The following is a 24,902-nucleotide window of genomic DNA, read 5'->3' as shown; positions in this document are numbered from 1 at the left end:
TGGGCTGGTTGTATTTGTTTATTCGGTTTATTGGTTTTTTGTTTTCTATATTCAGTGGTTTGTTATCAAGTATAAATGTGTTGCCTATTTCTTTGTCAGGTCTAGGAGTGGACGTCTTTTCCAAGCCTCTATGGTTGGGCTTGGTAGGTAAGAAGTTTCCAAAGACTTTGTTTCTTTTTTCCTGATCGTTCATGATTGACTCGATCTCAGAAATATCGAAAGAAAGCCTAGCTAGGCATTGCTTTTCAGGATTGTTCGTCAGGGAGCCATTGTCTGTGCTTCATAACTGTATTTTATCATAATTCTGTTGCCATCTTTTTTTTGCCTGTGGCGTCTTTTTTTTGTATTGTGGAAAGCTCCAAGATTAAATAATTTATTTTATGAACTGGGTCTTTTTTTTGCCTTTTTCGCATAGATGTTATTGTCAAGTACATAATTTTTCTCTTCATTTTCTTCCTTGATTTTCCGATTACACTGGAAGAAATGGATCTGGTTGTCGAAGTCTTTTGGTTGCGCCGCCTCCATGGAGGTTCTATCCTGTAGCGAGGTATGCTGCGTGTCATTGCTTTTGCTATGTTTACTTTCGTTCTTTGTTATTCTGGTTGCGAGATGGCAGAGGAGTCCAGATTTCAGTATTTCAGTATCTTTCTGGTGTGGCACCTCAAGGGCGGTGCTATGTTGGGCTGGGGCGTCCTCCGTTTTTCCGCTTTTAGGATTCATTGAGTGATCGTGTATCGAGGGAAAGTTTGCCTGTGCCATCTCATTATCGTTAATGAATGTAGTTTTGATTGTGGGTTCTGTGTTTTTTTTAGGTGTACCATCCGTTCCAGAACCATCACATATAATCACTGTTGCAATTTCATCGGTTTCAGTGTCAATCAAATTTCTCTGCAAATTGTGTGTGTTGCCTGTTTAGGAATCTGTTCAAGAAATTGTTTTGGCGATGGTGTTGAAACTTATAATTCGGATTGTCTAAGGATCAATTGTGATGTGTGGCAGGCCGAGCCTTGAGACTTATTGGAAAGCAGAGCAGTTTCACCCTTAGCAAATTCACGGAGTAGATGTAGTTTTGCTCGTTGCCTAGTGTGAGGGCCGGTAGAGATGACCATGCTGCAGTGGAGGGCGTGAGAGAGCAGAGCAGGACAGGGGAAAGTTACCGTTAGATTCAGGCAAATGTGAAAGGAATCAGTGTTTTTCATGTGTTTCCCCTGTGACTGAGACTTACCAATAGCAGTTGTGCAGATGTCGGGTGCTTTTGAGTCTTCGCTCCTCCTCGCTCCAATGAAGATGAAAAAAACACTCAAAATCCAGGTCAATGGAAAGAAAATGCCGTGAATGAAGTAGTATTAGAGTAGCCAGCGCTCCACTCCCAGACTCTCCAAGACTCAGCACTGACTCCGCACACCAGTACATCTCTCTCAAGCATCTCTTGGTGAGGATCCTTCACAAGTGTCCTTCATGAGCAATCCTCGGGGACTCCAAGTGTGGACATCTGGAATTCATTATGTGTATATGGGGTTTATGGTCAGTCTTCACAGTTACATGCAGGCCCCAGGTGAGTGTCCTAAAGTGTTTGACTCCTATGGCCTCTTTTTCAATGGTTGAATAATTCCACACTGCATCCTTCAACACTTGAGAGGTAATGCAATCGTTACCACTGCACCTTGTTGAACCTGTTGCAGTACCCCTCTCAGGCCCACATTGCTGGTGTCCACTTTGATGATGCTGCTGGCAGTGTCGCTGAACCTACTCAGAGTGGGCGCTTCATACACAGCTCTCTTGACGTCTTCCAATTCACTCTGACACTGCTCTGACCAATTGAACTTTGCACACTTCTTCATAAGACCTCTCATGTGTTGCATCTTGTCAGTGAACTGTGGGATGAATTTGGAGTGGTACTCCGCCATCCCCCAAAAGGAGCGTAACTGGTCTTTGCTAACAGGAACCAGCATGTTCCATATTGTCTCAACTAACTCCCTTTTAGGTTTAATCGGTTCACAATTGATTGTGTCCCAGAAATGTTACTTCACTTACTTTAAATCTACACTTGTCAATCTTCAAGGTGAGCCTTTTTTCTTGAATGACTTTTAAAAAAAACACCCAGAAGTTTTGCATCATGGTCTTCTTCCATCATGGACACTATGAGAATATCTTCTTGAAAATAATATACCCCTATAAGGCCACCAGTTTTTGAATAAGTCTCTGAAAGACTGCTGCCGCAGTGGCTTATCCAGAAGGGCATACGTTTGTATCTAAAAGCTAATAAGGGTGTAACAAAAATGTTTAGGTGTCTCGAATCATCAAGAACAACTATCTGGTTGTAGGCTGACGATAGATCCAAAGTTGTGAAGTACTTTTCTGGCCTCATCGTAGTCAGCATCTCATTGGTGTTGTGCAGTGAATGCCTATCAAACCAGATGTTGGAATTTGGGTCTCTGAGGTCTACACACATCCTTACGGAATGGTCACTTTTTCTCTCAATCACAATAGGAGCTAGCCACTCTGACGACTCAATGGGTTCAATGATGTCACGTTCACACAATTTGCCTTTTCCAGAGCATCCCTCATGCCGATAGGTATGTTTCTGACCTTATGTATCTCTGGCTTCGCTCCCCTCTTGAGCATGATATAATGCTTGAACCTTTTAAGCATTCCTATCTTGTCATTGAACACGAGGGGAAATGTCTTCGCTAAACCCTCCTTGGACAAGACATTGTGTGTTGCAACACACAGTATGGGTCTCACCTCACCAGGGTGTATTTGGACAACATTTGTTTTGTTACCAAAATGTTTCTCCAGTTTAACCAGGGCTTTCTCATATTTCTTGGGTATACTTGATTCAGAATGGCGTAATGCCTCTGCTCATGTGCAGTTCAGGAGCAAAGCCTCGTTTAAATCATCATTACATTTTGCACCCACCCTGAAATACACTTGAAAAGAGTCTGCCTACTGCTCCCTCGGAATTGGAGGATCTCCTGGGGTGATGAGGAAAGGACAGGGGGCAGGCGTTGCCTCCCCATTTGCATTCCTGCAACTGTCACACTGAAACACATGGGAAATGACCAGGCGCTCACCTTTCTCCGGGTGGCAAACATCTACCACCACCCCCGATACATCTTTAAAACAACCTCTAGTAAAGCGCCAGTGAGCCGGAAAACAGAGCGGGCAGTGTCGTGACAGAGGACGGACTACATGTCGAAGGATCCTGCTTGGTGAGCGCAACAGCGCTCCTTCAACATACATCTTTGCCTGCACTGTGGTGGGGGCTCTGTCCCTCCAACTCTTTCCAGCAAATAGTGCCCCTTGGCTGCAGGCATGAGTGCTGTCTCCATTTCCTGGGTTTTGTCTTTTTTTTGTTTGTTTTTGGTTTTACAGAAAAAACCTTTACAAACCAAGTCATGATCTAAAATTAACAAATGAAAAAAGAAAGTTAAATACAACCAAAATAAAACATGAATAAGCTTACAGAAAATGATCCAGAACACCAAGGGTGAAAAGGGAAGACAGTTCAAACTCGTCTATATTGCTCACTAGAGGTCCTATAGATTAATAATTCACAAGTATGGAACATTTTTCTAAAACTTGTACTATTGCAGCAGTGAGCATGATTTCTTGACCAGTGATCAGTCTATCCCAAAAGGAATCCTGTGATAAACTCTCCTCTCTAGTAACAAATCTCCCCAGTAACGACAGTCTTGTGTCCCAGGTACCTTCGCACTCCAATAACAGATGTTGAAGTGATTGTGATTTCGGAGAGTCACAGTTCCTACAAAGTTTTTTTGCTTTATCACCCTGGTTTCTTCGGGCCAAAATTTAAGCTATATTCAATCTAAGTCTAAGAGTTATTTCTTATACTTTGTTCAGGGAATTTTTGGAGATAGCGTGGGAGAGTACCAAGCTTTCTATCTACCTTCAGAAAGAGATTTGGTGTATTAAGATTCCTTACTCCATCTATTGTTTGGATCCAATCGCTCATTTCAAGATGTTTTTTGGCTTTCATAGGGTTTTGAATGAGCGTTTCTGTTGTTAAATCCAACCTGAGTAAGATACCTCTCACTTTTCCCTCCAAACCAAGGAGTTGTTTCGACTTTGCTTTTTTAAGATGTTTGTTTGCGTCGAAGTAAAGGGTGGTGGCAGTTGCTGTTGTTATATTACGATAGAGAGACAGGAGTTTCCAGTCCGCTCGACAACCCAAGGAAATCAAACCCAATTCAAATCTCAAACTGACGAGTGGGGTACACATTGGAAGATGTAAAGATGTTTTCCACAGGAGGCCCTCGATTTTATTCCAATCATAGTTGCAGACCAAAGGCTTCACTTCAAGGCCATAGTGGAGAACCGGGACTGCTTTACCTATATAGAATTTGATAAGTGGAAGTATTGAGAATTTGCAAAATTTTCCATTCAAATTCTTCATCTGTGCAATAATTTTGGAGGTCTTTTCATAGATAACCGGTATCACCTTGTTCATGGCTGGGGAAGCTAGAATTCCGTAGCCCAAATAGGAAAGCTCATCAACACGAGGAATTACCTTGCCCTCCAAGATCCAGTTCCTGAAGGACAGATTTTTTTTAGGATGTTTGAATATGAGGATCTTGGACTTCAGTGGATTAATTATGAGTCCATTTAGTTTGGCATATTCGCTTAATTTGGACAAAAGCTGCTGCAGACCAATCGCTGCGCCATCCAACAGGACGAGGTCGTCCGCATAGGCCAACCAGTGTAGTCTTCTACCATTTATCCTAGGACAGGCCATCGATGCAGAGGCAAGGAAATCTCCGAGATCTGACAAGAATAAATTGAAAAATAAAGGTGCATCCAAACACCCTTGCCGTACTCCCTTGAGAACCTGTATTACCTCTGATAGATTGCAGAGGTCATCCAACCTCACCCTATTGGTAGTGTTCTTATGTAACACTAGGAGCATAGCCAAGAGGGGAGCTGGAATCCCCCAGCTATAGAGCTTCTGCCAAAGGAAGGATCTGTCCACTAGATCAAATGCTTTGGACAGATCAACCCAGGCCCCGTATAACGGAATACCCTCTTTCTCATGAGATCTTTCGCTAAGTAAATTCAGGAAAAGTCCATTTAGGCTGGTAGAGAGGTCTTTCCTGAAGCCTGTTTGATGCCGGGAGAGGATCTGCTTAGAGTCCACCCACGCCGTAAGTTCTTTCAACAACAATCGCATAAAGAGTTTACTATCTATGCCAAAGAGGGCGATAGGTCGATAGCTTGCTGGGTGTAACCTATCGCCCCCCTTGAAGAAATTGCCTGGGTTTTGTCTTGTCTGGACACCACTCCAGATCACAGTATCACACTCCTGCTTCCTGCAGTTTTTTATTTTTCTCCAAACTTCTGGCTGGGCACTTCAAGACTTCACTTCAGTGGCCTTTCACCCTTTCAGCCTTCCCACACTAATCCAGCCTTTTATCTTCTAGTGGAGTATAAGTATCTCGTCGCCAGAATGGTGTGCCTTGGGCCCAGGCGAAGCAGCAATCACTCAGGTAAGAGTCTGGACCCAAGTACGAATAAATAGAAGGCTTCTTGTTGCAGCCTTCATTTAGAAAGATAAGGCAGGAGCAACAGGTAAACACAGCTTTCTGGTCAGGGCTCCCATTCTGCAGTCCCCAACCGACATCCCTGGAACCCTCAGGTCCCTCCAGGTTCCACATTCCATACATTCTATAATAGTTCATCACACACACACACACACACACACTACCAGTTACAGTCCAAGTCACAACACGTTTTCATATGCACTCGCATAATTAAATTGAGCTTTCACGCTGCTCTCTTCATCTCTAACAACTTTTAAAAACACTCATGCAGCTCTCTTTAGCAACACTCTGATCTCTTGAGTGCTCAGTTCTTTCCAGCACTCATAGACTTTGCTTCAGCACTCACATAATTCTCTTCAAAGCGCATACAGCTTGCTGTAGGCCTCAAACACATATCATTTGAAGGCTCATTGCAGGGCTCTTCAGCACCCTCATCGCTTTCTCTAGCAATCACCTATTTTTCTACAGGGCTTGCACAGATCTTTTTGTCACCCAGGCACAGCCGTGCACTCTCAATGCCACTGGCAGTCAGCCCATTGGGATTGCATTACGACCTGTATGCCTAGCATGTACGGGGCGTGAGTTCCCATTGTGACTTTTGTTTCCTTTTCAGCTGCTTATTGGATTTCATGAGGTTGAGTCCTTCGATTGTTTCCGTCACCCAGTGTTCCGTTTGATAGTATAATTGGACATTTTAAAGTGCCATGTTTACCCTTTCCTCGTCATATGAAACCTAGTTGACAGCTAAAAAATAAGACAACCCCTGTCCTGTTGACATTGAAAGGAATGCAATAAGAGAGCCCTGATGATGGGCAAACATAGGGTTTGCATTATTTTATAGCAATAAAGTTGCATGCTCGAAATAACAATCAATGGCAAAACTGATAGACCTGGCTTCTCAAATTGGCTTTGCCACTGCTTGTTTTGGCACAGCATTACTGCATTACTGCTCAACCATGAGAACAGGGACTCCCTTCAGTTACAGGGTTATTGTGAATAGATCAGCCAGTACAGTACCCTGCTATTGGGAATTTGATGTGACTACTGCCATGATCTGTACCAAGCGCCCCTGTATTTTGGCCGCCTCTTTTTCCTTCTTGAGACTCTCAAATGACTTTGAGGTGGGGCTGTAGGTACCAGAGGGGACAGGAGAGCCTTAATCCCCCCACCCCCACTTTCCTGCGAGAGTGAGCCCTGATCTAGCTCCTTGACTTTCTTCGCAGTGGATGAAGGGCAAAGTCCTTACAAAGTGGATGTTCATCAACTTCCGGGTGTGTGGCTCAGACAGTGGCCTAATGCATCCACTACGGGCCCTGTGCTTGACCACGTGGTCACAGGTGCACTCTGCAAATACACATGTTATGTTAACTGCTGTGTCAAGGAACTGCAAGGCTTGAAATTGGCTCCTGCTTCCACTGACTTCCAAAGCTGCCCACTTGCCGGCCTTCCAATTAGCTGATAAACAATTATCAGGCAGATGGAAACAGGAGGGTTCTTTGGAGTTTGTAAATTGACCTGCCGACAATTTCCTGCTAAGTCTATGCTCTCAAACTGAGCAAGTAACACTCTCTGCACTCAACCACGTGCTGCTGATTTTTTGCTTGGGGGGAGAGAGCGCTGGTGATATCCGTAATGTGTAATGATGGCCTAGGTAGTGACTGCGCTGTGATTATTTAAATAAACACCAGTTAAAACAAACAAATATTTAAAGCTGTCATTACAGATTGAGCAACATGAGTTTAAACGCCAATTGATATGATAGGTTATTTATAACGCACTTAATACCCAGAGGTTTCTAAGCACGGACCTGGGGATCGAACCCGTGTTGTTCCGTGTCGTTTTGCTTCCAAGGCGTGCACGTCGCCCCTGAGCTAACCCTCTGAATATTGAAATGTAAACTGGGTTTGTGATACTGGCATACTTGGTTCCCCCTCCCCTCCCCAATACACATAGCAGTAACTAAAGCGCCTTGAAGGCACGCGGGAACACTGCAATTTGGTTGTACCCGTTTCTCCTCTCTGTTGCAGGTGTATCTCTGCACCTTTATCAGCGGTTCTAGTTTGGGGTGCAGGGAGGGCATCGTTTGTTTTTTTGGTCACAATAAATATGTCAGTACTTAGTCATGCATCATGGACTAGAGTACATATGAATGCGGCACATAGGTGCAATGACGTATCCTTGCACTGCAAACGGCTGTGAGACAACATAAGCAAAGCTTTGTAGGCCTGTGTTCCAGGAGTGAGACATGAGGAGAAGTCTACTAGCAGGACAAAAGTGGAAAAATCAATGCACCAGGCAGCACAACACAACTTCAGCCCTCTGACGCAACATTCTGCAGCTTTACAAAAGATATAACGGCTGCACCATGCGCTTGGGAGGGTGCACCGAAGGAGTTCTCATGCGCAAGATTCTTCATTGCGAGCCCAAACTTACTCAGAAGCTCAGGCTTCTACAAAATGGCTGATGATAAATGCAGAAGCCATTTTGCTCATTTTTCAGGTCGCTGCATGCTTTCTCTTTGTGTTGCGGGTCTCCATCTTTAACTTTATCAGTTGGTATAGGCTGCTATGGAGTGAGGGCGTTGTTGTTGCATCATGTTTGTGGTCGCAAAAAACATTTGGCAGTGTTTAGCTGTGCATCCCTTGTGCTAGACTGTACTGTGCCACCCATAAACATCCTGTCGTATTACATTGTACAAGCAGCATGGAAATAAAATATGCTTATAAAAGCATAATTTAACAGATCTTTTCTCGATATAGACAATTCCATTATCAGCACAAACTTTAAAAAACATGAGGGTACCAGGCAACATGACAAAACGTACGCCCTTTAAAGAAACATTCAGCAAATCTCTCACCAACAAACAGCCCGACTGGGCCTTTTAACATGGCCGCTCTTGTAACAGAGCTTTAAGCAAGATGCACTAGTTAAGCACGACCGAGCAGCTCACTAAGACCTAAGCCAACTGCCCCCACCTCCCTATTTTATGTATTTTCATTAGCTCGCTTGGGCAGCAAGCAAAAATTGACCCAGGCAAATCTTATAAGGGAATGCCTTGCACACACCTACCACATCCACCGTGCTGACAAGGGGGGGAAGGCAACGACTTCCATCGGGTCCGCTACCCCTTTCCTGAAAATTCGTTATACATACTCAATAACTGGATACATGAATTAAGACCCAGAGGCAATAGTGACCCTACACATAGTTTTGGGTTCAATAAGGCTGCAACCCTATTTACTTGCAAGAGGATCAAAAGGAGGAGGAAAACCCCCTTGATCTGTCACACTTTTGCACTCAACACCAAGTTGGTGGCCACTTCTGGTGGTGGCTGGTATGCCGTGTCATGGAGCAGGGAAAGCTGTCCCAACCCTACACCCTCCCGGCTGCCACCGTTGGAAATATGAACTGACAACAGCTACCTCTCAGCCCCTGATCATGCACTAGTGTCCCTCAAGGCTCCTCCACTCCACACTGGGGCCGGACAAGTTGGTGTAACCAGGTAACCCATGTGCTGCCGCCACAGCACTTGCTCTAGGTTTATGCCTCACCACCAACCCCTGGACCTAACCTTTAACACAATATACGCCCCTGCATTCCATCCTACTAGACTAGTGCTACACAGTAGAGCAACGAGTGCCCACCCTTTGGGCACTCGTTAGTCTGCTGAGGAGTCAGCCTGATGCCTTACTCCCCCGTTATGTGCTGGGCAGCCTGGCTGCATGACCTTTTAGCTCCCTTTGCGCCCAAAAAACCCACGTGGTGGCAAAATAGATGCATGGTTGTGCTCCTGTTATACCCCGATAGGCCTTGCTTTCATTCCTGTTGTTTATAGCATGGTGCACATTGTGCAGCCTTGGCATGGGCAAAAATCCCCCATCCAAGAAAAGCTCCCCTCCCCCCCTACTAAGGGGAGGGGAAAACAGGGAGGTGAAATCCCTGGGGCTTGGAGATGACAAGAGATCAAAGCTGGATCTATGCACCGTACCGACTGGGGTATTCCTGGGGAAGCAAAATTCCTGACACTAGGGCAAAAATAGCTGCACAAGCATTCCAATGTCCATCTCGCCAGCTTCATGATCACCTCTTTTACTATACCTGCGGCCGCTGCCCCCGAGGCTGTGCCAATCCTGAAAGAGTGGGTGCCATACTCTTTTGAATCAAAACCTGCTTCAGTCAAACACCTCCTCATGGCATTGCTGATCTCGTATCGTTAGTGATGTCCCTGTGAATTAGAACCCCCCAACTGAAGGCAGTTCCTCACACCGACCAGTGCAGCATGCACACGTCGGTTCCTAGAGCCACCCCAAGTCCCTTGGCCTTACCGGTCTGTTTTGGATCTGGTGATTTTAACACCCATTCAGTCCTCTAACCAACAGTTGTCCATTGAACCGACCTATGGAGCCCCCTTTCTTCCTTTAACTGCCAATGCGCTCCCCTGGCGGGGGCTATAAAATGCTAATGATGATGCCCACAGAGAAAGGCGGCCTTTGAAGCAGTCCAAACATACCCTTGCCAGCTAGCCATAATGGCCTTCAATGTCTCACCAGAAAAGCCTTTCTTTGCTGCTCTACTCCTTCACTTAACTGAAGAGAGTAGAGCAGCATCTTCCTCCCTACACACCCCCCCCCCCCCGCACCCCAGCTCTGGCAACCAGTGATATGGCAGACACTGTCAGCGCACCACAGGATTCACACGCCCCCATTTTTCAGGCCCAGAAAACAAATGCTGGCACTTTTTTCTCTGACAGCCAGTGGGACCCACCCATCCCTGCCTCCCCCAAGAAGGATGCCTTATACCAGGGGTCTACAACCTGTGGCTCTCCAGATGTTTTGGACTACAGCTCACATGACACCTAGCCATTGACTATGCTGGCTAGAGCTAATGGGATTTGTAGTGCAAAACATCTAGCGAGCCAAAGGTTGCAGACCACTGCCTTATACCATGACCTTTATTCAAGGATGCCAGCAGCACACGTCCCTTCCCTTTCTTGGACAGAGTCGGCATCACTAGCTCATTGAATCCTGCATACCTCTACCCCGCAGGCTTTTGCACACATCCTGACATCTCTCTTTTGCTTTCTGGCAGCGGCTCATGGAAGGTCTCCCACTTAAAATGAGACACATCATCTGCAATGACATTCATTTCTAGGTGGAGTAACACCAAAAGGAGCCGGATGTTACAGGAACTTTGCAAACTGCTGGCTTAGCACTTGGGCAATGGACCAGCTGGCAGACCCGGAAACAATCTGTTTTACAACTCCTCACCCAGATTTATTTGCAACCAAGATGGGGGACAGCTCCAGTTAGTTGAGGTTGTTAGCCAGCTTGCTGTCGGGCCATTTCGCTTACCGCTGTATTGCGCACCACCTCTTTTGCAAGATTGCTCCAAAACCAACACTGTCTGCAGCATCTGTGTCCAGCAGAGCTGCTCACTTTCTCGCCTCTACACGTCGAAACCCTATTGAAATGCAGCAGAACGCTGCCCTAGCGTGTTCCCTTTCTCCCTTTTCCTATCCCCTCCCAGCCTCCCTTTACTTTCTTCTATGCACTTACTCTATCAGAATTGTGCCTGGCCTTAGTATGATAGCAACCTCATCTGTCTCCTCACCCCTCCCCTTGCTTGTCCCCCCGCCACTACTATCTGAAATGTCGTCAGGCCTAGTAAGATGGTTGCTTGTTTTATTCCTCCCCTCCCTTTCTGTACCCCTCTCCCTCACCTTTTGCTTTTCTCCAGCTCTACCAGAAATGTCATCAGGCCTCGTACAGTAGTCGCCTGTCTGTTTCCATTTCCTTTGCACTCTACCTCTCCCTTCCATATCTATGTCTTAGCTCTTGCACTATCTGAACAGTCATCAGGCCGAATACGAAAGTTAATTTCACATCCTTACTGTTCATGGCCTGTAAGAATGTCATTTTATTTTCCCTTGTTCCCTCCCTTACATTGAAGCGCATTGAAACACATTGTTTATAGGCGCTCTATAAATATTTTTTTAAAAATAAACTCTGAAGTCCTTCTTCACTGCCCCTGATAAGGTAGTAAGGTGAGTCTTGTGTGTCTCAGGCCAGCCGTGCCTCTGGCCAGCATCCTGGAGTAGGGGCAACCCATCGGAATCACTTTCTTTGCAAAGTTTCCCTACCCAGTCAAGGACTGCACAGCTGACCCAATATTACTTTTTTGCTAATCAGAGGTTGTCTCACTGCCGTTTGGAAAACCTTCACTGTGCTCTCTAGCAGTCGGGGCTCTTGCTTGACTGTGTGCAGATCCATCCGCAGAAATGGCAGGCACGTTGTCAGACACTCACCTTTCTACTTAGCCAACGGGACCCCAGAGTCTGCTTGTCAATGGTTTGAAACCTTGCACCAGCTTCTGACATTCCAGAGAAACCTTGTGACCCACATATAAAACTTGATGTTGGCCTTGTGCTAGCATTACACCTGTTCCCTTAGCTCTGCCCATCTATCTATTGTCTCAGGAGGACAGCTCAGCGGCAACGTGCTCACCTTGGAAGCAAGACAACCTGGAGCAACACAGGTTCGATCCCCGGGTCCGTGCGTAGAAACCTCTGGGTATTAAGCGCGTTATAAATAACCTATCATATCATATCTGCACTGCCTGGTCGGATGAGCTGCACACCATTGAGCAATCCTTGCTTAAATGATCATTTGATAAGAGTCAATACTCAGTGTCCCTCTGGGTAGGATAGGTGACAGATTAACCTGAACTTCCCGGATTCCTTCCTAGGAGCTAGCCCTAGGAGAGACAACAGAAAACTGGCAACGGGAGGTAGTGCAAAGGGACCTATCTGTCTATCTAGCTGCTCTTCCACGATCCCTTGCGGACTTGAGATTCTTGGCCTCCATTTCCTCCTTACAGGACATGTGAAAGCCCTCTGGAAGTCCCTTACACAGAAAGTATGTGATCATGGTAACCATCCAAGGCCTCTCTTAAGTTTGGCAAATTTACTGGTGTGCGTAGCTTAGCAGTCTGTTGGCCGGCCGCTCATGTATTTCTCACCATTCCCTCACTGTTCTGACCAGGTTCCTCTGGCAAGGGTGGAAGACTCTTTGTTAACCATTCTCTGGGCGGCTGGCTTGCCATTGGGCTTTCCTCCCCACTGTGCCCTATCCCTGCTTGAAATTCTGCAGCTCGCTCTGGCGTGTGTGAGCAATCCTACATAGTGCCCCTCTAAACACCTCTAGAATCAAACCTCCAACATATGCCTTTCTTTCTGAACCCATCCTTCCTTTCATGTGGCTCGCCTGTTCCTGCGGGGCTTGACAGAAAAGGGCTCAGTCAGTGTGCAGCCTGTTCACCACTTGCTTCATCAAGTCATTGTGCACTTTATCCCCAGGGGAAAAAGGAATCTCCTCTGTATTGGCAGAAGCTCTGAACATAGTAAGCACCACCCATGCGCTCTATCTCCTCCTGATACTCCCACAAACCCTCCATCAGGGCAGTTGCCCCCTCACACAGAATAGTGCCCACGACCCCCAGAGCCACCCTCCAGTTCCCAATCATGGCTGGCAGGGCCCTGCGAGGAAACCTCATTGTTGGGTCAACCCATTGCTTACTCATCTTATAATCAACATAATAGTATTGATAATGTACTGTCACCTACTAACAATCTCACCCCTCTGCATACACCTTTCACACTCAAATCAAACACAACCATCCCTCCAGGCACAACAAGCCGCACGAACTTCACTACACTGCAACAACAAAACAAATCACACATCATCTTGCACATCGTAAAGCACACTTAAGCTCAGCGAACGGTGCAAACCGAACTGATGCTGCCAACAGCACATCACAGCTCTTTTGCTCTTATCCCTCTCAGTCCTACTAACCCTCACCACCCTCTTTCCCTTTCAGATCAGTCAGAGCGCCAGGGCACCACTCCGGTGGTGATAGTGTGCGTTATAAATATCCTTTAACTTAACTCGTAGTGGGGGATGGCTGCCGGTAATACCAGAGGAGAGGAGAGGACAAAGCCTGCAGTACAGCAGCCACTGGTCAAACCAGAGGGAGAAGCTGGGGATGGGGGGCCCGCCTACAACACTGGGAGGGAGGGAGCAAAGACTGACTCTAAGACTGGCAATGCAGAAGTGGGCACTGCTGGACCACCTAGACTGCACACAAAGAAAACACACAGCCTTCGCTAGGGTGACCAGATTTTGAAAATAAAAAACCAGGAAAGACCACTGCCATAGAAGTAGGATTACAGCTTCAGCAGTGAAACTAGTCCTACTTCTATGTGGGTGGCCTGTCCCGTGTTATGTTGAAGCAACAGAACGCTAATTGGGACCCAGAGGAAGGTATGTGCGAGAGAGTTAAAATCGCGTGAGGAGAGAGCCCGGGGTCCTGAGACTATTTAAGTTTTAAAACCCCATCTGGCATTTTCGGATCGGTTCATACCATCCCGTTTTTTGGCCAAACAGATGGAAAAACCATGACATCGGGCCAAAAACCGGGAAGGTATCCACTCGATCCCAAAATCCCAAGGCGGGGTTTTTAAACTTTAAAAAGTCTCAGGACCCCGGGACAGAGGAGCAAATACCTGGACAGTCCCGGCAAAACCAGGACATCTGGTTACCCTAGCCTTCCCCCCACATAACCCAAGCCCATAGGTGTCAAAGAGCAATTCTATCATTCTATAACTCGTGCGCATAGAAAGTCAGCTCTATCCCTGATTTTTTTTTTAAATTGTTTTAAAAAAATATATACTTTCCGTAAGTAACACGCCACCCAGAGCCTATGTGAGCTACCAAAATACATAGGTCTGAAACTGTGCCTAGACAGCATGCATTTGTGCTTACATGTTTGCACTGCACTAATTGTGACTGTGGGGTGTATTTAAAGGCAGCGTACTTAGAAGCAAGCAAAAAGACTACTATTTAGGAATGTTTTCCGGGATCTAATGGGTTGCATGTTAGCATGACCGCTGCGGTCACTCTGCTGAGGCATAAACCTGGGGGGGGGGAATGCACATCTCCTCACATTTGGTATTCCTTAAGGGAGGCATGAACCCCCTGTTAACCTAGACTAGAGCAAAGGAAGGTCCACATCTGCTGCGGAAACAGAATTATTGCAATGATTACTCATATCGTTTCAATTATGATCCAGGAAAATATGTTGAGTCGAGTGCATGTGTGTTTCATGAAAAAATCCACTTTTTCATGTTTTAAACACTAGTTCTTTTGTGTGTATAGTAGGCTTGGTATTCCCTGTAGCATGAACCAGAGTATAAAACATGAGTCGCCTGCAGCACTGCCAAAATCGCTGCTTAACTTGAAAGCTCCCATGGCTGCCAACCAGACATGCCTTTTCCACATTTTTCCATCCTTACAGGGGGCATGAAATACCCATAAAGCACAGCAGAGGTCAGAGCAGTTTTGCCTGTGGGAGTAACAAAATGACTGCACAGAGATGCTGAGTTGTGCCTCCACTTCTGAAGGACTGTAACCAGGACTTTAAGTGTGCCAGAGCTAGCCAGGGTTTAGCCCTGGAAGTCTCCGAACTGATCTCCCTTGCCAAAATTCGTTAAAAATATGAGTGGCAATACTGCTCTTTGCCAGTAGATGTCAACTTCAGGAATGTTTAGAATCACAACATCAGTTAAAGTAATTTGAAATTAGGTACTTGTCAAGCAGTAAAAGCATTTCTATTCCTGTAATTTTGAGGAAGAGCTTGAATGATAATGGATGCCCCCCACCCCTGATTGGGATCTTGGAGGCCCTCCACTTGGTGACTAAATTTAAAGTGAGACAGGATTCTCTTGGTTCCTTTACATGTTGGATAGAGACGAATTCAGGGCTGCGCCAGGGATGTGTACGTGCGCCATTCCTATTAAGGATATGGTTGCCTGTTGGAACTTAGTAAGGACAAACCCGCCAAAACTGGGGGAGATGAAATTGCAATATTTAAACTACGCAGATGACACTGTCATCTGCGATATGGCACCAATATGCCTGCAAAGGGCTTTACAGGCTGTTAATGAATACCTGAGGAATTTGGATCTCTCACTAAACATCCCCAAATCAGAAATATTGGTGCTGAATGGGGAGAGGTCCAAATGGAAATAATTTGGTTGGTCCTTTAATGGGCAAGCGTTGGAGGTAGTTAACAAGTATCTGGGCTCCTACATTTATGATGGAAATGGAGGGAGGGGACTGGATGGAGATCTAAAATCCAAATTCTTGGCAGTGACGAGTCAGTGAATCCAATTTGATTTCAAGTTCGGCAGATTTTCATTAATGCCTGTGACAAAGTTATTTAGACTGCAAATTGTCCCAAAATTGATCTTTGGGGCACAGACTAGGGAAAATGACGCACCATAGGCAAAGTTGGAGGCAAAACTATGGAGAAAGATCCTGCGTCTCCCAGCTTCAGTCCTCGTGGCTGGGATTTTGTATGAATTGGGACAACTGCCAATTCAGACATTAATGGATTGGGGCAAATTGCAAATCTGGTTTCTCCTCCGAAGGCCTCCTTTTTATGTATCTGAATGCCATGTGGGTTTCTGGCAACTGTAGGGTGCTTGTGAACGGGATTCAATGGTGTACGCAGTTTCTTGTGAAAAGTGAGTCCTCAATGAGGAACTGGCCCTGAACCCAAACAAGGTCAAACAAAAACTATTCAGATACAGTTGAGGGTTGAGTTTCTGGAATATCGATGTTTTAACAACCACTTTGTTTGGTTGATAAAATGTTTTTATATTCTGGCTCGCTACTTGAAGAAGCATCCATCCAGAGATTTTAGGTTTCAAATGCTTCGGGTGAAAATTAAATCTGTTCCCTACCATGGAAGTGTTGGGGGTAAGGAGTAAGGTCCCAAAAGGAATGAGATTATGTCGACACTGTGCCCTAGAGGACCTTGAAACATCTTTGTGTGTATTGCCCTGACTTGCATTCCTTGTAGAGGGAAAAAACAGAAGGGCTTTTTAACTCGACGGATGAGGATCTATGGATCGGAATTTTAAACACAAATTAAATATCCTTATCTTTAAGGTTTTTAGAATTTTTGGATGTTGTTTTTAAAGGAAACGATTTTTAAAAATGCAGAAAAATTGTATTTTCATTGATTGTATTAATTGGTATTTTGGTAATGGATGTGTGATGTGTGAAAAGTTCAGTTTCATACTAAAATGCACAATAAATAAATACATGTCTATCCCTGTTTGGGGGCTAGAAATGCAATGCAGTGGTTCAAACTGCTGCTGTCACACTTAAAAGCTATTCATGATGGTAAGGAATGACTGGCATGCAATGTGCAGCCCCCTGCGCCTCTTCCACACTAGTGCAGGGGAATTCCAATGTTCATCCAGGTTTTGCTTCATAATGTACATTAACGCGTGCAGAAATTGCCCTGTGTTTGCTGGAATGCATAACGGCCAAGGAAAAGGGCATCTGAATGTGCACATACATGATGCATAGGACACATTTTATGGGCACACGTGATGAGATGCGCTAGCAGGCTAGCTGAAAAAGGTGAATAGCCTTATCCCCTGCAAGTAAAAGTAACATAGCATACAGAACATGAATACATACTGTGCAGGGGTGCCGGCTAACAGCAGAAGTGCCCCATGGCCACTGAACAAATCCAGCAAAAAACACAGGCTGAGTGGACATAGAGAGGGACCTGCAGCGCTAAACAGTAGGCAATGCCAATTCCTTACAAACCGCGTAAGTGCCCGAGCAGAGAATAGCAATGTCTGTAAACGATGTGAATACCTGGGCATTCAATGGCAATGCCTGGCAAAGGATGTAAGATCATTGGCGCCTGAAGGCAAGGCCTGGCATATGGTGGTAGTTGATGGGTCGCTCCTGGCAGAATCTGGCGCATGGTGGATCACATGGATTTGATCTGTGTCCTGGACAGATGTGAGCGCCTGGACATATGATGTAAATACATTGGCATACGTGGCGTCACACACCCGCGCCTGGGCCCAGCCCTTCTTCACATACATCGCCTATGCCTCCTTCCATCATATCATCCTCTACAATCCTTCCCTCGAGCCGTTCCACTCCCCGCCCTCTCCCCTGACCCTGGCAGGACACACTGACACTTCACAGTGGCCATGCAAGCCCCCAGCCCCCATGCTCCCACTCTTCAGCGCACATTAAGACTAGATGGCCACCTCTCAGGCAAAGGTAAAGATAACCGTTCCCTTTACACCCTATCGCCACTACTCGCTTTCCCAGCCCCTTACTGACATGTCCATGCCAATACATAGGGCCCTTCTGTTTCAGAAGTACTTTGTCACACACAATGAACGTTAAAATTGCTCCCTTCATAGCGACCAACAACACTCACGTAAACAGGCTTCCTTGGACACACATACTCATCACTTTCCCATCACCCCACACCCATGAAGCAACCTCTTTGCAACACACCTGACGTAGACACACCAAGCACTGCTCTTTCCCACCCTGCACTCCCCCTGCCACAGTGGTCGTGATTACCAAACCTCACACACACCACTCTAAACAACACACAAAACAGCCCTTCACCTTACTGGCTTGAGTTATTTGCAAATTACGTATGCCACCACTAACACTGCACAGTGAGAAACACAACTATTCCTTAACCCTTCAAATGGCTCCTGTGACCTCCATGCATACCACACACACGTGTTGGGACAGGTCACATGACCCAACCCTTCGTGGGAAACCCCTCCCTCCAGCTCCTTAGGAAAAGCAACAAACGACACATTGACATGTGCCACCAACCAGGATGTGGGGGAAGGTCATAAGCGCCACTACACAAAGGGAAGGAATGCCCAAACCGGCCAACCATCAGTGCCAAGAGGCCATGTAAGGACACGCATGTAAGGACACGCGTGGCACTTCTAAAATGCAGGGTAACTGAGCATAACCTAACAATGCCTGATATGTGCTGTGAGTATTTTGGACTATCATGGCAGTACCTGACATATGGCGTAAGTACTTGGCATATGTTGCCAGTAACTTTCAATCAATCAGAGCCCCTCTGCATTTGATGGAAATACCTGGTACATGCTAGCAATACCTGGCATATGATGCAAGTACCCGGGCATATATTATGTTACTTGGCATGTGTCGTGCCCATCCTCCGCTGGTGCAACCTTGAAACGCTATCTCGCATTACCTGGCAAAGTACAGTTGCACCTGGACATATGAGGGCATGGTTTGGCAAATGATGGGGAGCGTGAGTATATTATTGCAAAACCTGGCAGATAGTGGTAATAGATGGACATAAACTGGTGCCTGGCAAATGGGGGGGGGGGTATGATGCAATACCTGGAATTGTATTAGCAATACCTGCCAAATGGTGCGAGTACAGCACCCCATTACGGAAATACATTGCAGATGGGGTGAGTACATGAGCCCTACCTTGCAAATGAAGTGAGAAACTAGGCACACATATGCAATAACTGACAACACAGAAAACACTGCCACTTTTCCAAACTTCCAATGTATTGGCCTTCTCCAGGTGCGTTTTTTTTCTGTTCATAAAACACTTGCGAACCAAAGCAGCCATGGCACTATCCATGGTCCCGGTTCAATGATATAACTACCTTATCACTTGCTATATATCCAAGCGCTGCACTTTAATTCATTCATTTGGAATACAACACCAAACATTACATTCATTGATATATTTGGGAAGAATCAATTTAATGCATTATTTATGACAATGTTAGATGAATAAAACAATCGTGCATACAATTAGAAACATGCACAGTATTTCAGTGCTACTAAAGTGCTTAGCCTCTAGTGTGTCAGGAATGCCCTTGTTCCGGCCACACTTGCTACACACATGATAAGGTGTACATAGTGCCCACTCAACAATACAGTGTGTCCATGATAACAATAAAACTGCACCAAAAGCTGGCCACGCAGTGAGGACGTGAGTAATGCTGGATACAGTGTATCAATAGTAGGCTTCACTGCAGGAAACACGTCCTTCAAAGCAGACAACATTGTCTTTACACTGTTGATTTTGCCTGGAGTGTTCTTATGACTGTAAACCAGAGCTCTGAAAAGCCTAACAGAGAAGGACATCAGCCTGGGGGAGAGTTTTGCAACAAAGCTAGGGTTCTCCCCTGCACAACAGAGAGTAGCAATGTGCCCAGTTCCCGCTGAGCATCCAGCCCCCTAGATTCCCCCATTTGTTCACAGTGTAATCAATCATGTATCCAGTTACCTCTGAGCTGCAAGTCACACAGGTTCCCCTGTCTGATCAGAATGTAGAAAAGTGCCCAGTCCTGCTGAGCAGCCAGTTCCTTTATAGGTCCCTAGGTTCCCACGTCTAATCAGATTGTAGACATGCGCCCAGTTTAGACTTGCCACCAGTCCCCTGTTTTTTCCTACATCACAGTGTAGACATGTGCCAGTTGAGACTGAGACGCCAGTTTCCTGTAGTTGATGGCTGGAGCCTTTGCAATTTACTGCACATGGGTGTGTGTAAGTAGTCCTTTCTGTCATCATATTGACCTGGTCTTCTGGCACTGCTTGACCATTGCTGTGAGCTTCTCCACACCTTCCACCAGCCCATCCCCGGTGGTGGCACAGCACCCTTGCACATGCCACTCATGGCCACGCAGTTTCCGAAGTCCCAGCTTATCCACCAGCTCGGAGGAGCTGCAGGCTCCTGGCAAGTCCTGCTTGTTGGCGAGGACCACTATGGGAACGCCCTGCATGTCGTTGTTCTCAATGATGGCCTCCAGCTCAGATCGGGCCTCCTGAAATCTCTCTGGGTCGGCGCTGTCCACCACAAACACCAGGCCATCTGTGTTGATGAAGTAGTGTTTCCACAGTGCTCTGATCTTGTCTTGGCCGCCGACATCCCAGATGGTGAAGGACACGTTCCTGATGGGCTCCACCGTCTCGACGTTGAAACCAATGGTTGGGATGGTGGTGACAGTCTCGTTTAGCTTAAGTTTGTAGATGATTGTCGTTTTTCCAGCAGCATCGAGACCCAGCATCAGGATCCGTGCTTTAAGACCATAGAATCCCATGAGAGTCTCGTAGAGTGAGCTGAAGAGAAGACCCATGGTGTGTGCTGTATGAGCCCTCCGGGCACTCAGATGTCTTGGAGCTGGAGCTCTGTGGGGCTCTGACTATCTGGAGCTCGGGCCTGCAGCAGCTGGGACACTCTGGACTCAGACCGCCTGGATCTGAAACCTGCTGAGCTGGGATCCTCGGGAACTTAGGCCACTTGAAGTTTGGACCATCAGGAGCTCATCCAGTGTTGAGCTGGAGCCCGCTGGTTCTGGATGCTCTGGCTGCCTGGAGATGGGCTTTTCTGAGCAGGGTCTCTCTGGAGGTTGAGTCTTCAATCAGAATCTCTGGTCTCCTCGGCTGGGTTTCTGCCTGTAAGTTGGGACCTTCTGGTGCTGGAAGTCTTTCTTCTTCGTTATTCCTCGGGGAGCCACTCGTCCCTGTCCCTGCTCTGCCAGCCACTGTGCCTCCTTTGCTGATGCTGTTCTGCTCTCGGCCAGTCTCCTATTTATGTAGCTCTCTCGCCTGCAGCAGCCTCTTCTTGCTTCCGCATTGGCGGATCAGCCTGCTCTGATTGGTTGAACCCGTCTTTCCCTGCTCTGATTGGTTGAAGCCTTCTATCCCTCCCCCAGCGTTCGCCGCACTGTGTCTCCCTCCTCACCTCTGCAGAGTCAGAGAAGGCTCTGCTGGCAGGTGCCACGCTGGAAGTGTGACCCTTCCTTATTGCACCGACACCAGTGACCTCACAGGAAGTGTTTACCATTATCCTGTTCTCGCAAAACTCCGCGGCCACTGATAACTGGCATGCGAGGAAAGAATTTCTTTAACTTTATGTGTCATTTTAAACAAAAATCACTAAAAACAGATACGTTTAGTTTTTGTTTTATATACATCAAAAACGTCAGCACATGCCATTTCGGGGGGGGGGGGGGGACTTAAAGCGCATCTGGGAAATAGAAATCCTTTGTAAGACTCTGTAGGGTGCTATGGGTGCCAGGTTCAGGCATGTGGATTGGCTTTTAGTTCCATATTCACTCTTTTGTGTATGTTTATAATGTCCAATAGTAATCTTCATTTCCACACTTTACATCGTCATATTATCTGCTAAACGTTGAAGCGATTAAGTCGAACATTTTCCAGGGTGGGGGCATCTTTGAGTCAGAAATCCATTTATAGCGTTTGTTTATCTTTCTTCTTGTAACAATGAGACTTGACACCTAAACGCTTTGTGCTCTCTCTGTAGTGTAGCTCCAGCGAACTCCATGGTCCTGGGGACGGCGGGACGGCAGTGTGCCTTATCTTAGTGACAGTCCACTAAATCCCAACCTGTGCTGACATGGACATAGAGTAGAACTGTGTGGGGGACATTGGCTACTAACTGGAGCTGCTAAAAAGTCCCCTCGGCTTGTAATGTGCCAGGTGTTTGTCCTGGTGGTGAGTGCATTGTTATCCGATAAGGCCCCTCCCTGGATATGTGGATACGTAAGTTTGGGATTTTCCATTTGCATTATTTTCATTGTGTAGATTAGATATGGTGCACAGCAACTAGCACAGAGAGTTCAATGCATGAACAGGCTGGGGGCTTGTTAAGTGAATGAGGACGCATGACTGGGACATTAGACACATACAACTAATATTCACAGTACAGTGGTCCAGTGTGTTACATGGTGGATGGATGATGTGGAAATGGCTCATTGGGGGGTTGAGCAGAAGGCAAGTCTAAGTCTTGCCCGAATGGCACGAAAGCCAATGACGGTTGGGTGTTGAGGTGGTGCAAGTGGGCAGCACCATCCAGCAACAGGGCAGCCTGATCCATCATGACACCAGCGCATTCAGGCAATCCAAAAGAGGAAGCATTCGGATATGGAAACGGTAAGTACACGAGATGCCAAACTTCACACTATTGCATTGGGGGTTACGGAGGGGTTTGAGGGCCAGCTGTGCACCGCCCCTTATTCCTCTCCCAGCGGATCATACTGTCCTCCTTCTTCATATAGCAGTGCCATCAGGTCAACTAGTGGATGGTCCTTTATTATGTTAATCCACCCTCTTCTGTCAGAGCTACAGTACTGCCCGCAACAGAATGTACAGTATTTTCAGTCACTTGAAGATTATAAATATATGGTTACTTGTGAAAAACATCAACTTAGTAATCACGTTTTCTCTCCTTTAAACATATCTAAAGCAGTTGTTTCCATAATTAATGACCTTCAGCACTCCACAGCTACAGAAACTGCTATCACACTTTCTCAGGGGCTGTGTGGTTTTGTGGCAGTTCATTCTTGCTAAAAATCAACATGATACCGACTGCCGTTACTAGCCACTGTCGCATCTTGGATTCCCACTCATAATGCTGCAAAACTTTAATGTTCACATTTAGCTACCCTCCTCGTCACTTTCTTCTTTTATGAGCTATGATCCATTGACATTTTTGAAACTGATCACTTCTACAAGGCCTGGCGGCTCCCCACAGGATCCCTGCCTGACTAAGATAATAATAAGTAAAATTGAATCCTACGATCACATATGGCAATAAGACCATTCTTTATAATTCTTTCTGGCCTGAAACCTTGTGTGCTTGTCTCTTGTTGATAGATTGGGTAAAAAACGTAGATGTGGTACTAAATTACAAACTGACCTTATAAATTAGTAAGTTAGCGCCTGTCCTACGTAAGTAGTTATTTTAGGACGGCTGTGCATTTAGATGTGCATTTAGATAGGACTATGTGCATAGACATCCTTACCCTGTGACTCCCGCTGCAATTCTAAGCGCAGAAAGTACATATTATTTCCAGATGGCTGCTTAACACCCTTATTCTACAGATATAGCAGCGTTTCTATTCTCACATCCATTTTGAGGGTGTCTGAATTAGCATATATGATTCACTGTTAAAAACCTTTTCATATGAGGGTGAGCGTTGTGAAAACAAAATGAGGACCAGGCCCATACAACCCTTATATCACAGTGACAATTGTCAAATATATAAAGATCTTTTTTCATTCCAATGCTCCCACAGTGCTTTATGATGGTATGCAAAGCAGGCTGGAACCCTCACTGGTGTAAATTATTCCTTATATGAATGTACCAGACTGTCCATCTTCCAACCGAAAATATTGTACATTTTTATTCTATGTTTTAAAAATGTTTACCACTCAGCAAATGCCACAGAGCACTTTTTTTTGCTGCCTGTCCGCTGAACTGTTTCTTGGAAGGGTGGTCTCCCCTTCACCTCTGCCCCCCTACACCCTCGTTCTTACTGGCAGGGAGGGTTCACGCCTCAGTCCCTGCCTTTTCTACCACTTACTTCATTTGGGACTTCTGTGTCCTATGTCCTCTCTGGCATTACCTGAACGACATCGCTGTTGGTGCTGTTGAGCACACAAATACACATGTAAACACATGCACACAAATACACCCACACATTTACACACACACAGTGGTCATGCTTCTTTACTGCTCAGTAATTGCTCAGTAATTGCTCTGCAGTAAATCCCTCCGCCTCCATTGCTACACAGTAAAAACATGGCACTGTTTGCTTAGTAAGACAAGCGCAGCATTCTTTGTAATAAAAATGTGTGCTGCAACTGAAGCTTAGAAACGAACACTGTACAATTTTAAAAAGAACCAATCTACAATTAAATGATTGTTGTAATGGCTGCGTTTTCAAATAAACACCACACTCCACCAAGATATGTGTTTTTTTCACTCTGGTCGAGCACCTGTCAGCAATCGCTGGGGTGGTTCTAGCAAATGCACACCTGACAACACGACTCCCAGTCACACAAAAAAGTCAGAGATATAGAGTGAGACAGAGACAGACATAGCAAGAGAGATAGGGTGTGAGAGCTTCTGTTGTCTGCGGGAACACAACTATTTTCGTGGCTATAGTTGTTGGCAAAGCTTTTTAGTTTCTAAAGGTGTGCACCTTTTATATTTTGCTTACAAGATTACAGGAAACACTCCTTAGTTGGATATGTTCATGAATAATCTTCTGAGAGGCAAATGTTTCTGTGGAGCAAGCGATGGGGGCTGAGGACAATCCCCATACCTCATGTCCTTGTCGCTTGTAGGATCTCACAGTAAGCCTTTCTATTTCCACCACTGTGTCTTACATTTATGTAATGTGAGTGAGGGCCCCCATTTTCTGTATTGGCTTTTTCCATGAGGAGTTCCCTTCCCTGATCAGTCATATTCCAAGATAATTAGGTGAGGTCCATCAAGAACTAACTACAGTTGCGGACAGGTTTCATGGAAATTCTACAGGGCGGCCCGCGGCACGATACATGTAACGTAGAGCTGCAGAGTACCCCTTGTAGAGCAAGCAGCAGGCACAAACGCATAGCTCCTAAAGGGTCCAAG

At 46.0% G+C, this 24,902-nt stretch overlaps 2 protein-coding genes across 2 annotated transcripts in view; one reads left to right on the top strand and one right to left on the bottom strand.

Moving 5' to 3' along the window:
* The window catches only part of LOC138525735 (V-set and immunoglobulin domain-containing protein 10-like), a 437,483-nt gene that overhangs the window by 189,411 nt on the left and 223,170 nt on the right, over positions 1–24,902 (top strand). The gene's annotated exons all lie outside the window — the stretch shown is intronic.
* Positions 19,198–21,109, bottom strand: LOC138525734 (uncharacterized). The gene has a single exon (XM_069635882.1). It carries the CDS (start codon positions 20,593–20,595, stop codon positions 20,026–20,028), a length of 570 nt encoding a protein of 189 aa, XP_069491983.1. The 5' UTR covers positions 20,596–21,109; the 3' UTR covers positions 19,198–20,025.

This window comes from Ambystoma mexicanum, chromosome 7p, assembly GCF_040938575.1.
Source record: "Ambystoma mexicanum isolate Mex_15411 chromosome 7p, UKY_AmexF1_1, whole genome shotgun sequence".
NCBI lineage: Eukaryota > Metazoa > Chordata > Amphibia > Caudata > Ambystomatidae > Ambystoma > Ambystoma mexicanum.
This window is presented reverse-complemented; position numbering and strand designations above follow the sequence as displayed.

Excerpts from the sequence above, each read along its gene's own strand:
- LOC138525734 (XM_069635882.1), bottom strand. The coding sequence starts at position 20,595 with ATGGGTCTTCTCTTCAGCTCACTCTACGAGACTCTCATGGGATTCTAT.